At 46.8% G+C, this 12,594-nt stretch overlaps 1 protein-coding gene across 1 annotated transcript in view; it reads left to right on the top strand.

Annotated features, from left to right (window-relative positions):
• Positions 1-12,594, top strand: part of RBM33 (RNA binding motif protein 33) — a 103,280-nt gene that overhangs the window by 79,982 nt on the left and 10,704 nt on the right. Inside the window, exon 18 of the mRNA XM_010829358.1 lies at positions 12,290-12,496. Within this exon, the coding sequence (XP_010827660.1) occupies positions 12,290-12,496 (207 nt within the window). The remainder of the gene's footprint in view (positions 1-12,289; positions 12,497-12,594) is intronic.

Here is a 12,594-nt window from a genome sequence, read left to right as displayed (position 1 = left end):
TCCTCGTTTTCTGAATGTTGAGCTTTAAGCCAACTTTTTCACTCTCCACTTTCACTTTCATCAAGAGGCTTTTTAGTTCCTCTTCACTTCTTTCATATGGGTGGTGTCATCTGCATATCTGAGGTTATTGATATTTCTCCCGGCAATCTTGATTCCAGCTTGTGCTTCTATTCCAGTAATGCCTCCATATTGGCAACTTCCGCCTTTTCAGAGGATAGTGGTCTCTTGTTTGTATCTCTGGAGTAGAATAGTGTTTCCCTCATGTCCTGGGTGGTGGTTGTTGTTGTTGTGTGTGTGTGTGTGTGTGTGTGTGTTTTCGTGGGTAGGAACTGTGTGTAAGAGAACATACCCGTTGTGCAGAAAGGAGACTGTTTAAGTGCTAAACTAAGAGCCTCTCATTTTCCCTCTCCCTCCTGCCCCTGCTGGTCTTTGTCCCTTCGCAGGGACTGAGGTGTTAATGCCCAGGACTGTGCTGTGTCACGCACCTGGAGCTGAACTGGCCACCCCGGTGAGGGTCTGGCAGGGGCTTCCTCTCTGGGAGGATTGACTTGTGTGCTGCATCTGTGGAGAATGTTATTTATGCATTTCAGGTTTATAATTACTCGTTTAATAAAAGCATCTCATTGTCAGCCAGTCCATGTTCTTGTATTTTGCTATGATTCCAGGCCTTCTTCACCTTCTGTTAGTACCAGAGTGTATGTTTTGTTTATAAGATTTCCTACAGAAATTTACTCTTCAGAGAGTTTTATTTCCTTCACTTTTTTTTTTAACCTAAACTGGCATCTAATGTATTAATTAAATTATTCTTTGCATTCATTGGTCTCTGTACAGGACACTGAATTATCATGGTACGTAAAGCTGTTTAGAAATTATGCGTTGGTGGTGATCAGAGTCAAAATATGCATCTACAGAATTTTTAAAGAAGACAGAATTTTCTTGGCAGTCTTATTCTGATATACAAATTGAAAATATATTACAACTTAAATTAGGTTTCTCTAGGTGAGCTTTTACCTGTGAGGCAATGGTGAATCAACGAGAACTTCTCTTTTTGTCATTTTCCATATTTTATTATCTCTAATTAAATAATTTTTCTTTGGGTTTTATTAAATTGGGTTTTTTAAAAGGTGAAAGAGCCTGAGTCTTAAGACTAGGATTTTCAGTCTGCCCTTTCATTAATCATATTGTCTTTAAAGTGATTTTAATTCATACTGATCACCCAGGGAGACTCTCTAGTCTTTTTGTATTGTTCCTCTTTGTTAGTTAACGCATTATGGACATGGGAAGCGTTTTCAGGAAGGATGTAACAGAGAGTCTTTTTTGATGTTGGCTCTCGCAGTCAGGTGAGCAGGGTTGTGGTCTGGGTTGAAAGCTCACAGAGCCGGCCCTCACGTTCTTCGAGGGTGGTCTTGGGCATTGTGTGTGTTGTTGGCCGTCCTGAGGTTATGTGTGTGGAGCGTGGGGATTGAGGCCCTTGTCACCAGGGCAGAGTGCACACGTGTGTACCTGAGGGCGGGGCGAGGTGAGAATGACAGGGCTGTGGATGAGAGAGGCCCGTGGCTGGATGCTGGTCTCTTATGTATTTCTTTGGGACCTTTCCAACACAGAGAAGGTACTTTATAAATGTCCATTTTCTTTTCAGAATGCTCCTAAGGCCCTGTCTAGAAACACATTTCATGATTTTATGCCGTATAAAAAGTGGTGGCTACTGCTTATCAAGTATTATCAAGCATACTGCTTACCAAGTACAGTCGCTGCTTAGCATGTATTCACAGCAGCCTTACAGGTTAGCTCTATTATTTCCCTTTTACAGTTAAGTAAATTGCGTGTCGGAGAGGTTGTATTAGTTGCCCAGGGCCACTCAGCCACTAACTGGTAGAGTGAGGCCTCTGAGTCTTGTGCTTTCTACTGTTATTTATAATAGTTGTTTTGCTGCTCCTCTTCCCCATGTGTTCCTTAGTTCTAAGTTAGGGAGAATAGTCTACTGTTTCCAGTGAGTATATGGTAATCAGGGTTGATTCAGAACATCTTCAGGGGGCTTTCTAGAGTAAGGGAGGGATCATGTTTCATGTCGCTTGCCAACCCTGGTTGGTGGCGACCAGCCCTGAGAATTTTGGGAAGTGTTTGGAGGTACAACAGAGTACCCTGAGTGGTGAGTGTGGAGTGGCCTGGTACGTTTGGGTGATCACCTGGCCACTAGCCTGGTACGGTGAATTGAAGTGGGTGACGGTGCCCGGTGGAGGGCGCTGGGACGTGCTCTGTGCTATAAATGTGTCTTAGAACGTTTCTGTATAAATCAGAGTGGGTCAGATTTTTATTTAAAACTTTGGGTTGAAATCATGACGGGAACTTGAAATTTAGAGAGACCTTTTGTTATGAGGCACACGAAATCTCTCTGTGAATTTTCGTTTTCCCCCACTTGTATTTTATTGTCTGGATTTATTAGGTGAGACTTAAAAAGGAACACATTAACACTGCTTTTAAAGAGTATCATCAACTATTGCTTGTAAAATTTAGTGTGCCTCCCCGAATATTGTAATCACCTTAAAGAATTTCATTTGATGGAATGGTTCTATTTTTATTACTTAAAACATAGGAATATTCTCCATTTGCTCACTTCTCAGAAAGCTACTTTTAAGTATTTAATTCTCAGAAAGCAAAAGAGAGCAATCTTGTTAAATCATAGCTGCTGACGTCCCCTGGTGGACCAGTGGCGAGGACTGCACCCTTGCTGCCCAGGGACCGGCTTCAGTCCCTGGGCGGGGAGCTGATCCTGTAAGCCCCGTGGCATGCCCCTCCTCCGAGCGTCACAACTGTTCATGACCAGCGCATAGTCCAGAAAAGCTCCTCAGGTTCTAACTGAGCATACGTAAAAATACAAACTGATCAGTGTAACTTACTGTAGTCTTCCCCGGCCATGATTTGTGATTAAACACCAGAAAAAAGAAAGAAGAGCATGTGCCAGGAGAAATTCAGGAGTTTAATTGGGCCTGCAGCTCTGTCTTTCAGTTTAGGGGAAACAGGGAACCTGCGAGGTGTGTGTATCGGGCCACCTGGCCTGCGTGAGCACCAGTGTGACCCGGGGTCTCAGTGTCATGGGGAGGCGAGTGCCTGTGCCCAGCCCAGGGTGCCAGCTCAGTATCTGCGTTCCTTCTGTGACCCGGGGTCTCGGTGTCACCGGGAGGCGAGTGCCTGTGCCCAGCCCAGGGTGCTGGTCAGTGCCTGCGTTCCTTCTGTGACCCGGGGTCTCGGTGTCACTGGGAGGCGAGTGCCCGTGCCCAGCCCAGGGTGCCAGCTCAGTACCTGCGTTCCTTCTGTGACCCGGGGTCTCGGTGGCACCGGTGCTGAGCTACTTACCTGTGTTACTCAGGGATGCTCAGTATTACTACCGTTCCTTTAGTTAAGGGCAGGAAGAATGCGTTCTTCCACTGTGCTATACTGGAGGAAGAAATGGCGACCCGCTGCATCTTCTTGCCTGGAAAATCCCACGGACAGAGGAGCCCGGTGGGCTACAGTCCATGGGGTCGCAAAGAATCAAGACATGGCTGTTCTTTAAGAAAGTGAAAGTGGAATTCAGCTGCTTTATTCTGATTGAGGTAATGAAATGTTAAGAATTTGCCAGCAGATTAAGGGAGGAGCCCTTAGTTGTGCCGACCACTCAGGAGGAGAGGGGCACCGAGCGCCTGAGCAGGGGAGCCCGCCATCCGGGCGGGAGACTCAGAGCTCCATGCCTACGGTCCCAGCTTGTGTGGGGCTCTTGCTTCAGGGGGTTGCCCTGCATTTGTAGATTTCTTCTTCCTCGAAAGTTATTGTCAGGTTTTCTTTAGAGGTGGTAGAGGAGGTAAAATGTGTACAATCCTGGTCCTCTTTTGTGGAGTAGAGGCATTTTTTGATAAAATACAATCTCAATTTAAGAGGCATTGCAAGATTAGTAAAACATCTGCTGGATTTACTAGAGAGAGCAGCATTGGTCCACGCTTGGGGACTCTGGTCTGAGGAGGAGTCACCGGCAGAGGTGGAAGCGGCCCCGCTCGCTGCCCCGTCGTCCCTGTGGTCCCGTGGTCCAGCCGCTGCTCCCGCAGTGCCGTCTCTCTCTCGGCCCCGCCCACATGCACATGCCTGGGCTCCCGGTGCAGCCTCTGCCCTCTCTCAGAGCTGTGTCCCAGTCAGTGCTCCTAACTGAGGCTGGGTTTCCTCCTTGGTTCATTTAAGAAGCAGCTGTTGATGACACTAGTAAGTAAGGTTGCTCTCTGTGTGTGTGTGTGTGTGTGTGTGCGCGCGCGTGCGTGCGAGCGTGTGGGCGCGCTCAGTGGAGTCCCGGCTCTCTGTGACCCATGGACTGTAGCAGGCTCCTTCCTCTGTCCATGGGATTCTCAGGCAAGAATGCCAGAGTAGCTTGCCATTTCCTCCTCCAGGGGATCTTCCCACCCAGGGATCAAATGCAGTCTGCTTGACAGGTGGAGCCACCAAGGAAGCCCTCTCTAGTAAGCAAAAGTAACGCCAGAAGTACCATGAATCCCTGTTAGTTCTTCTGGCTGCCTTTTCATGCTGAAATTTACAGTCTGCTCCCACATTCCTCTACTCCGTTTACAAGATGGGATCGTGTCACGCATCTGTTTGGTGAGTTGGCGGTGCTGACACGTTCTCAGGGAGCCCCAGGCCAAGGCAGGGCAAGGCTGAGCTTACGGGTGTCACTGCATCACGCAGCCAGCTGCCCGACCAGGAGGAGGGCTCAGCTGACCACCTCACTGGTTTCTGGCAGAAGCCGACTTGATGCCATGGTTTTGCACAGCACCTGGGAGCCGAGAACATTCTAGAGGACCAGGGTAAAGCAGGTCTGGTGGAAGTGAGTCAGAAACGAGACAGTCAAGGACAGGCCTGCAGCGGGCCTGTGACAGGGAAGCCCTTCTGGGAGGAAGCCCTTCTGGGAGGCCGAGTTGGGGAAACCGTGCTGACACAGGGAAGAGAGCCAGGAGATGCCCTGCCTGGGCAGACGGGGCCGCGGGAATGGCCCGACTCCCGGCTTGCTGACTGCAGTTCCCCTTTCCCTGCTGTCCATCCCTCTCCGGTAGGCAGAGTGGTCTCTTCTGTCTCCTGATCATTTCCCTGTTAGAGGTGCTGGTGAGTTCAGATGGTGGGAAAGCAGAAACACAGGCCCGAGGAAGAATGGGTCATGTGTCTTGAACAGTCACTTGTTCGGTAAGATGTGTATTCTAGACTTTTCTTGGAGGAGAAGCCGCTGTATGGTAATACTTATTTTTAAGAACTTTAAAATACTTTAGTGGGAAGAACTGATAACTTCTAGAGACATGACCTTTTAATCATTCTTAAACACGTGACCTCTTCATTTGGGCAAAGTGGACTGTAGTTCATTGGAGGACAGAAGTCAGTCTTAATGAATCAGAATGTCTGCACGTTCATTTATGGGTGTTTTTATGCATATGCTGTTTCCGAGTGAGATGAGTGGTTAAATCAGAAAGAGTTCATCTGTAATTAGAAATCAGGATTTGCTCACCCACCTTCTTCAGCAGAAAGAAATCTGCTTCCTCCAGTGACCTGGGTGCCTTCCCTGTCCTCACACCTAGCAGCTGGCAAGAGCGGGAGACGGGTCTTCTGCACAGGGATGTCGCCTCGTGCTCTGAAGGAGGTCCTTCTCCACTGCCCGTCCTGGGAAACTGGAGACGCCTCGTCGGCCCGGCACCTTGCTTTGTTTCTCCAAAGGCCAGTCAATTTTGCTTTTAAACGATTTCCCCAAACCTGCCTAGTCTCAGAAAGTAGAATGTTGAGAGTGAGAGCACTTGCGTCACTGAGCAGTGGTAGAGCCTTGCAGAGAGGTCGGTGTGCCTGCCGGTGGGTCCTTTTCCTTTCTCCAGGAAGCCAAGCCCTGGGGCTGTGCCTTTAGTCTCAGCGGATTTTGTTTCAGTTCAGCCGATGTATACCTATTACTGATTAGGAAGCGTTTTAGGTTTAAGTTGCTGGTTACACGTTTTGCATGCTTGCCATATATAAGGATAATTTATTGTAGAGACTAGGTGAACACTGCACGTGCGAATTGTTCTCACCTTGAATCATACTGTAGCAGTTTAAGTAGGGGATTGACCCAGGAGCCTGGAGAACAACGTTATTTCTATTCACTTCTCCTTTAAACAGCAGTCTCAAAGACAAAATAGAGCCTTAAATGCATTGGTGTTGAGAAACTTTGCGTAGCATGCAGATCATTTATTGTCCAGATTCCGAGTGAGCTCTCTAAAGAGCACAGGCTAGACCCAGTATTGTTGCAGCTAATAGGAGCCGCTCGTGAGGTCTGTGGGCTGCAGATGAGCAGCGCTGCGCTGACAGTGAAGCAGGCCTTATCGGCAGGAGAATTCATAAGAGGCTGCCCTGGGACCCCAGCCACTGTCCTGCCATGTGTCCCGACAATGTTATCTGTCCTCTCAGCACGGAGTATCACGTGTCTGTCATGAGTACAGAAATTAATTTAATGTCACCTGAAGACATGCAATTAATCTTTTAGAGGTTTTCATAATACCTTTACAGAAAGAGTTGCCAGTTTGGCGGATTTGGATTTTAGGGTTTAGAAGAAGATAAGGAAAATTAATTTTTCATCAGGGTTAATACAAGCTAGCAGGGCCACAAAAGCTGAGAAAAATGGTTGGGGAATTTGTCAAGTGTTGTCACTCTCGAATAATGCTGCTTAACGTCTGATAGGTGTAATCAAGAGTTGAGATTTCTATAGAGAGGGATTAATCAATTTGCTCACCAGTGAATGCAAGTCAGTGATATCACTTCTTCATGGGATTTAAGAATGAAAATAAGATTTGATCTGTCAAACTTCAGGACGCCCTGACAGTATCAGTCGGCATTTTTATCTGTACATTTAAGCCATTTGTTATAAGTAAATTTGTCCTGCTAATGTTGGTGGCTGCAAACCTCATTTTTGGGTAACGATGAAGCTGATAAAAAGTATTCCTTAAGCTTACTTAATTCAGGAAGTGCCTCTTATATTTAAGAAAAACTACTCTCAAAAGGCACTTTTTACAGTATTCATTAAAAGATAAATCATTTGTGGAAAAAAGCCAGCAAAATATTTCCAGTTTGGTCTAAGACGGGCCACTTCTTTTCTCTTCATCTGTTCTGGAGGAAGTAAAAGAAGTTTAAGGTCATGTCTAAACACACTAGTGTGTAAGGAATTTAAAGCGGAACCGTGCTGCCCTAGAGAAATTTACTTGCAAGGTGAATTTCCTTTCTTTGAGTGGCTGGAATCTGCCATGCACAGACGACTAGTAATTTCCTTACATTAAGACAGTATGTTTCTAAAAGTCCTCGTTTGAATTGACAGTATCTTTAAATTTACATAACTGAACACTAACAATTTTGGGATGTCTTTTCAGTGCTGTTAACTATTATGTGTGAGTTGTAGAAGACTTGTAAGTCAATGGGTGGGTTCCGTTTGGGTTGGTTCTAAACAGTCACCGTTTTTCTTCTGTGTCTCTGTGTGAGAATAGGTGTGAAAACATGTTTCTGGCCGCAGCCTAGAAATTCGCAGGTTGACTGTTTGCTAGTGTTAACGGGAGTGACTCTGGGATTTAGAAATTCCCCTGAGAACTAGCTTTTCGTAGTGCTGTTTTGAAAGAAAATAATTGTTCTCTCAATTGGAAGAAAAGCAGCACTGTCTTTCTTACAAAATAAAAAAACTTGTTACTTATATTTAAGGCTTGAGTCCTCAGCATGATTTTTAGAAAAAAGTCAAAGCAGCGTATTACAGTAAGCCTTCATTTCCTTAAAATGATGTGACTGAGTGATGGTCAGTCCCTTTGTTTCCAGCCCTGCTAAAAATCGTTATGTTGGATGTTAAGAATAAGCTCCTGCCTACGAGGTCGTCTGAAGTCCATGCTTTGGACCCACCAGGACAGGAAGTCCCGGTAGCACTCAGTGTGTGACCAGTGAGAACAGTAGTGTTTACTTTGAAGGAGATCGAGGGAAACAGACCCAAGTGTACTTCTTGTCAACTGGGAGACATTCAGAAAGCAGCTCTGTGCATCCTCCCTGGGCAGAGCATGGGGAATGATCCCAAGACTCTGGTGACTAAGAGCCTAGGGGGCCGTGGGCATTGCTGTTTTGAAGTTTCTTCCGTCATCTGTAGCTACAGGGGGTGTAAAGCACTGTCCTGTTGTGAATGTGAGTAACTCTAGAGCTTGCTCAGGCCTCCCCCCACTCGTGTGAGCAGATGATAGCTGTTTTTCCTAAAAGTTGGGCTTTTGTCATAACCCCTGCCTGAAACATCACTGTATCTTGCTCCTCGCTGACTCGTTAAGTGCTCGTCGTCTGCCTGCTCTGTGCCGATCGTCTTCCATTCCTCTTCGGTCCTGAGGCTGCGTGGTGACCGGTGTCCCTGTGGGCTCCCCTTCTCGTGAGCATTGAAGAAAAACAGTGCAGCTCCACGGCCTGGGCAGCCCGAGGATTGGAGGTGCTGCTGTGGCTCCCCACGAGGGCGGAGTCGGGGTGCTCACTGCGCTGGGGAGATGCAGGCCGGGCGAGGAGGCCCGTGTGGAGGAAGGAGCATGGTGCGGCCCAGACACGGCTCCTGTGTCGTCTCAGGTGGTCTCAGAGAGTCCTAGACAGAGAGGCGCTTGTGACACTTGTTACCTGTGTTTCTGAGCTGTAGATGGAAAACAAGCCTACTTTAAACTCTTTCTTGAAAGGACAATAAAAGTTTAGAACTTGGGTTTTCAGGGTTTTTACGTGACCTAACATTGTCAGGTGTGAATTATCAGTCTCTTACTCAAAATGGCAGTAAAGAGAATTTTTATTACTTGCCAGTGTTTATTGACTAAATGTTTATGTTCTCAATTCCTAGTTTAAAAATCATCAGATCACCACAGTATAGTATATGTATCATCCAAATACATATAGTGTACACCTTAAAACAGGCACACCCTACTTTTGGTACAAGCTCTTCGTTTTAAATAAAAGTGACTGTCTGGATTGTCTACGTTTTTAGTTTTGGGTTGCTAAAGAAAAATTTTATGACAGTACTGCTCATTGTCCGTCGTATATATAGACATCATTCCTTTTAGGGCACTTGTAGTAGCTAACTGCTGATTCCTGCAGCGTGGTGAAATGTTTGCTGAGGCCCGCATCATCGCACTGACAGGGGCACTGCCCCAGGATCCTGATAGCACAGGCTTTCTTCATAGCACTTTCAGACGACTTAGTTTTTAGATGCCTGGTCTACTGTTTATTGTTTTATTCAGTAAATATCTCAGTGCCATCTGCATGCACCAGAAATTTTGGCTTGGTGAATAAAAACAGATTCACCAAAGTGCAAATCACTGGTTTCTCTAGACACTTAAAAATGGCATATGCTTTAGTTGTCCTCAGACTTTACCCTCCTCTTGGGAGCTTCCAGTGAGTCCATAAATGGAGGACTTTCCCATAGAGGTAACCATACACAGCTGGTTCATTTATCCACATTTGTGAGAAAGGCAGACGTTGGAGGAGAATCAGTCAATAGACTGTTCGGGAGCTGAGCTGTGTGGAGAATTTAGTGACCCAGTGCTTCCTGCGTGTAAGACACAGCCTCTGGTGGGACCTGGGGTCTAGTGTGATGTGTCTGCCCCTGTAGGAAAAAAAAAAAAGATGTTTTAAAGAACAGCAAAACTTAACCCTTGCAGAGTGAATTTATGAACCATATACTAACATAATTTCAATGTGATTTTAGGTAGATTAATAAATAATAGATTACTGGCTCTTAACAATTAGGAATATGTGTGTATATCCTAAAAATGTTCAGCTTTTTACTATAGAAAAATTTCAAGCATATACAGAACTGGAGAGAGTTCACATAGCTTTTCCAAACTTCTCATTAACTTTATGTGAATTGTGGTCCCACAGAACGGCCTGGCCTGCCTTTCCGTAGGGCTTCCATTTTCCTTTGGGGGTGCTTCTCCATCAGGCTGGAGTAACTCGCCGCAGGATCACATTTTAGGCAGTTCCTGATGACAGAATGTAGGGGTACCCTCCGCTTCAGCTGTCCTCAGCCCTGGCTGGACGTCACTGGAAGAGCCTTAAGATACGCTCGCGTCTGGGCTCCCACTCAGGACAGTGTGACTGAGTGGCTCTCGACTAAAGCCCAGGAACAGTAACATCTGAAAGCTGCCCAGGTGACCGACGTGTAGGTTGAAACCCTTGGCTTGTCTCAGGCCAAGTGTGACGTGAGCTCTCGGCTTTGGCAGATGTCCTTTATCAGGTTGACAAAAGACCCTTCTGTTCCTAGTTCATCAAGAATTTTCATTATGAATGCCTTTCTTGTATCAGTGCAGATGGTCATGTGGTCTTTTCCTCCACTAATGTGGTCTGTAAATTGATTTTTGAATGTTAAACCAACCTTGCATTCCTGGGATAAATCTTACATGGGTATGGTGTATGATCCTCTGAATTTAGCTTGCTGACATTTTAATGAGAATTTTTTTCATATATATATATATATATATATATACACACACACACATATTTATTTATTTATGAGGGATAGTCTTCTGTGGCTTTTGTTTCTTTTTTGGCTTTGATTTTTGTATCCCAGAAAAACAGTCTTCAAATATGAGTCGGAAAGTTGTTCCTCCCCTTCTGCCTTCTGAACAAGACTCTGTAGAACTGGTAGTCTCTCTGTCTTAAATATTTGATAGAATTCACCAGAGAATCCATTTGGGCCCGGGTTTTTCTTTGTGGAAGATTTTTAATGATCGATTCGGTGTCTTCTTAGATTTCCAGATTTTCTCTTTCTTCTTGAATCAGTTTTGGTATGTTGCATCTTGCCTGGAAAATCCCATGGACAGAGGAGCCTGGCGGACTGCAGTTCATGGGGTCTCAAAGAGTTGGACGCGACTGAGTGACGGAGCACACAGCACATCTTTTATGGAATTTGTCCATTTCGTCTAAGTTCCCTGATTCTGTTGGTATAAAGTTGTTCAAAATATTCTTTTACATTTCGGTAATGCCACTTTTCGTGCATTGGAGAAGGCAATGGCAACCCACTCCAGTGCTCTTGCCTGGAGAATGCCAGGGACGGAAAGCCTGGTGGGCTGCCGTCTGTGGGGTCGCACAGAGTCGGACACGACTGAAGCGACTCAGCAGTGCCACTTTTATTTCTGATTTCGGTAATTTGTGTCCTTCTTCTCTTTTCCTTAGTTTAGTGAAGCTTTACTGGTCTCAGGAAAGTCAGTGATTGACTTTTCCCTGTTGTTTCTCTGTTTACCATGCCCTTGCTTTTCTCTGTGATCTTATTTCCTTCTCTTCAGTTTTGGATTTGGTTTCCTATTTGTTTCCTAGTTTCTTGTGATAACAGGTCAGGTTCTTGATTTTAGATCTATTTTCCTTCCTGATGTCACTGCTTTAGTTGCAGCCCCTCGATTCTGATGTGTTGTATTTTTATTTTCATTCAGAATGCCTTCTGCTCGGTGTCTGTCCTCTTTCCACCTCCGAGCCCGGTCTCCTGGCTGGCGGCTGTGGTGCCCCCGCGCTCAGGGGCCGGCCGGTGCTCAGGAGGCAGCGCCGCCCAGTGCCTGGCCTCGGCCCTGCGGTCCCCGCTCCACTCAGCTCTTCTCCCTGCTGTCCCCCGCGTTCCCTGTCTGCCCTGGGGGGCTTGTCTAGGCCTCCAGTAACTGATTTCTAGAGTTTCTTCACACCATTTTGTGGATTCCCAGCTCGTCTGTTTTTGTCCCAAACAGGACTGAGGCCGGAGGCCAGCGTGCATGTGGGGACTTGTGACTCAAGAAGGGAGGGGTGACTGGGTGCTGTCAGCCTGTGGGTGCTGCGGGGAGCCCCACTGTTGAGGGTTGTATCTGTAGGGAGGACATGCTAGGATGTGCCCAGGGGCTGTCGGGAAGATGACCCACTTTCATGAGGTTTGAAAGGGAGTTAAAAGTTCAAAGCAACTGCTGATGCATACTATCAGATTTTCAAAAGGATGCTCCTAACAATGGAAAAGGCATGTCAAGCGTGAACTATTTTTAAAGTTAAGCAGTATTTCATTGAACTAAAGAGGACCTACTTTAATAATTACAGATCTCTTGAATGGATCCAGTAATTAAAGGTCTTAGATTTAAATTTGATAAAGGCTCTTTAACCTTAACGCCTGTCAGGTGAGCATGTCCTTTCCGTAGTGGCCCTCATGAGATGGCCGGTGGGTGGGCCCGCCCTTGGTTGAGCAGTGATCGAGGTGGACCCTGGTGCTGGGGAGGGAGGCTTGCTTGTGCAGACACTGACCAGCGCGCTGCCTTGTCTGTTTCAGCAGGGAGGAGAGAGCGACGGCTTTTTTCACCCAGAGGGCCAGCCTCAGCGGATCCCTCAGCCCCCAGAGGTGAGGCAGCAGCCCGCCCGCAAGGTGACACTGACCAAGGGGGCCCTCCAGCAGCCCCAGCACCCTGCATTGGGGGCCCACATGCACGCGGCCGGCCCGCCAGGCATCAAGAGCATCCAGGGGATCCACCCAGCCAAGAAGGTGCGGCCCAGCCCCGTCCTCGGGAGTGCTGGGAAAGGAGCTAGAGCACCTCCGCCCCTGGGTTGAAAGCTGATGTGCTCACAGGCGTGCTTCCCTCC

This window comes from Bison bison, unplaced genomic scaffold (genome assembly GCF_000754665.1).
Source record: "Bison bison bison isolate TAMUID 2011002044 unplaced genomic scaffold, Bison_UMD1.0 scf7180017864503, whole genome shotgun sequence".
In the NCBI taxonomy this organism is placed as follows: domain Eukaryota; kingdom Metazoa; phylum Chordata; class Mammalia; order Artiodactyla; family Bovidae; genus Bison; species Bison bison.
The sequence above is the reverse complement of the archived record's forward strand: the minus strand, read 5'-3'. Positions and strand labels throughout refer to the sequence as shown.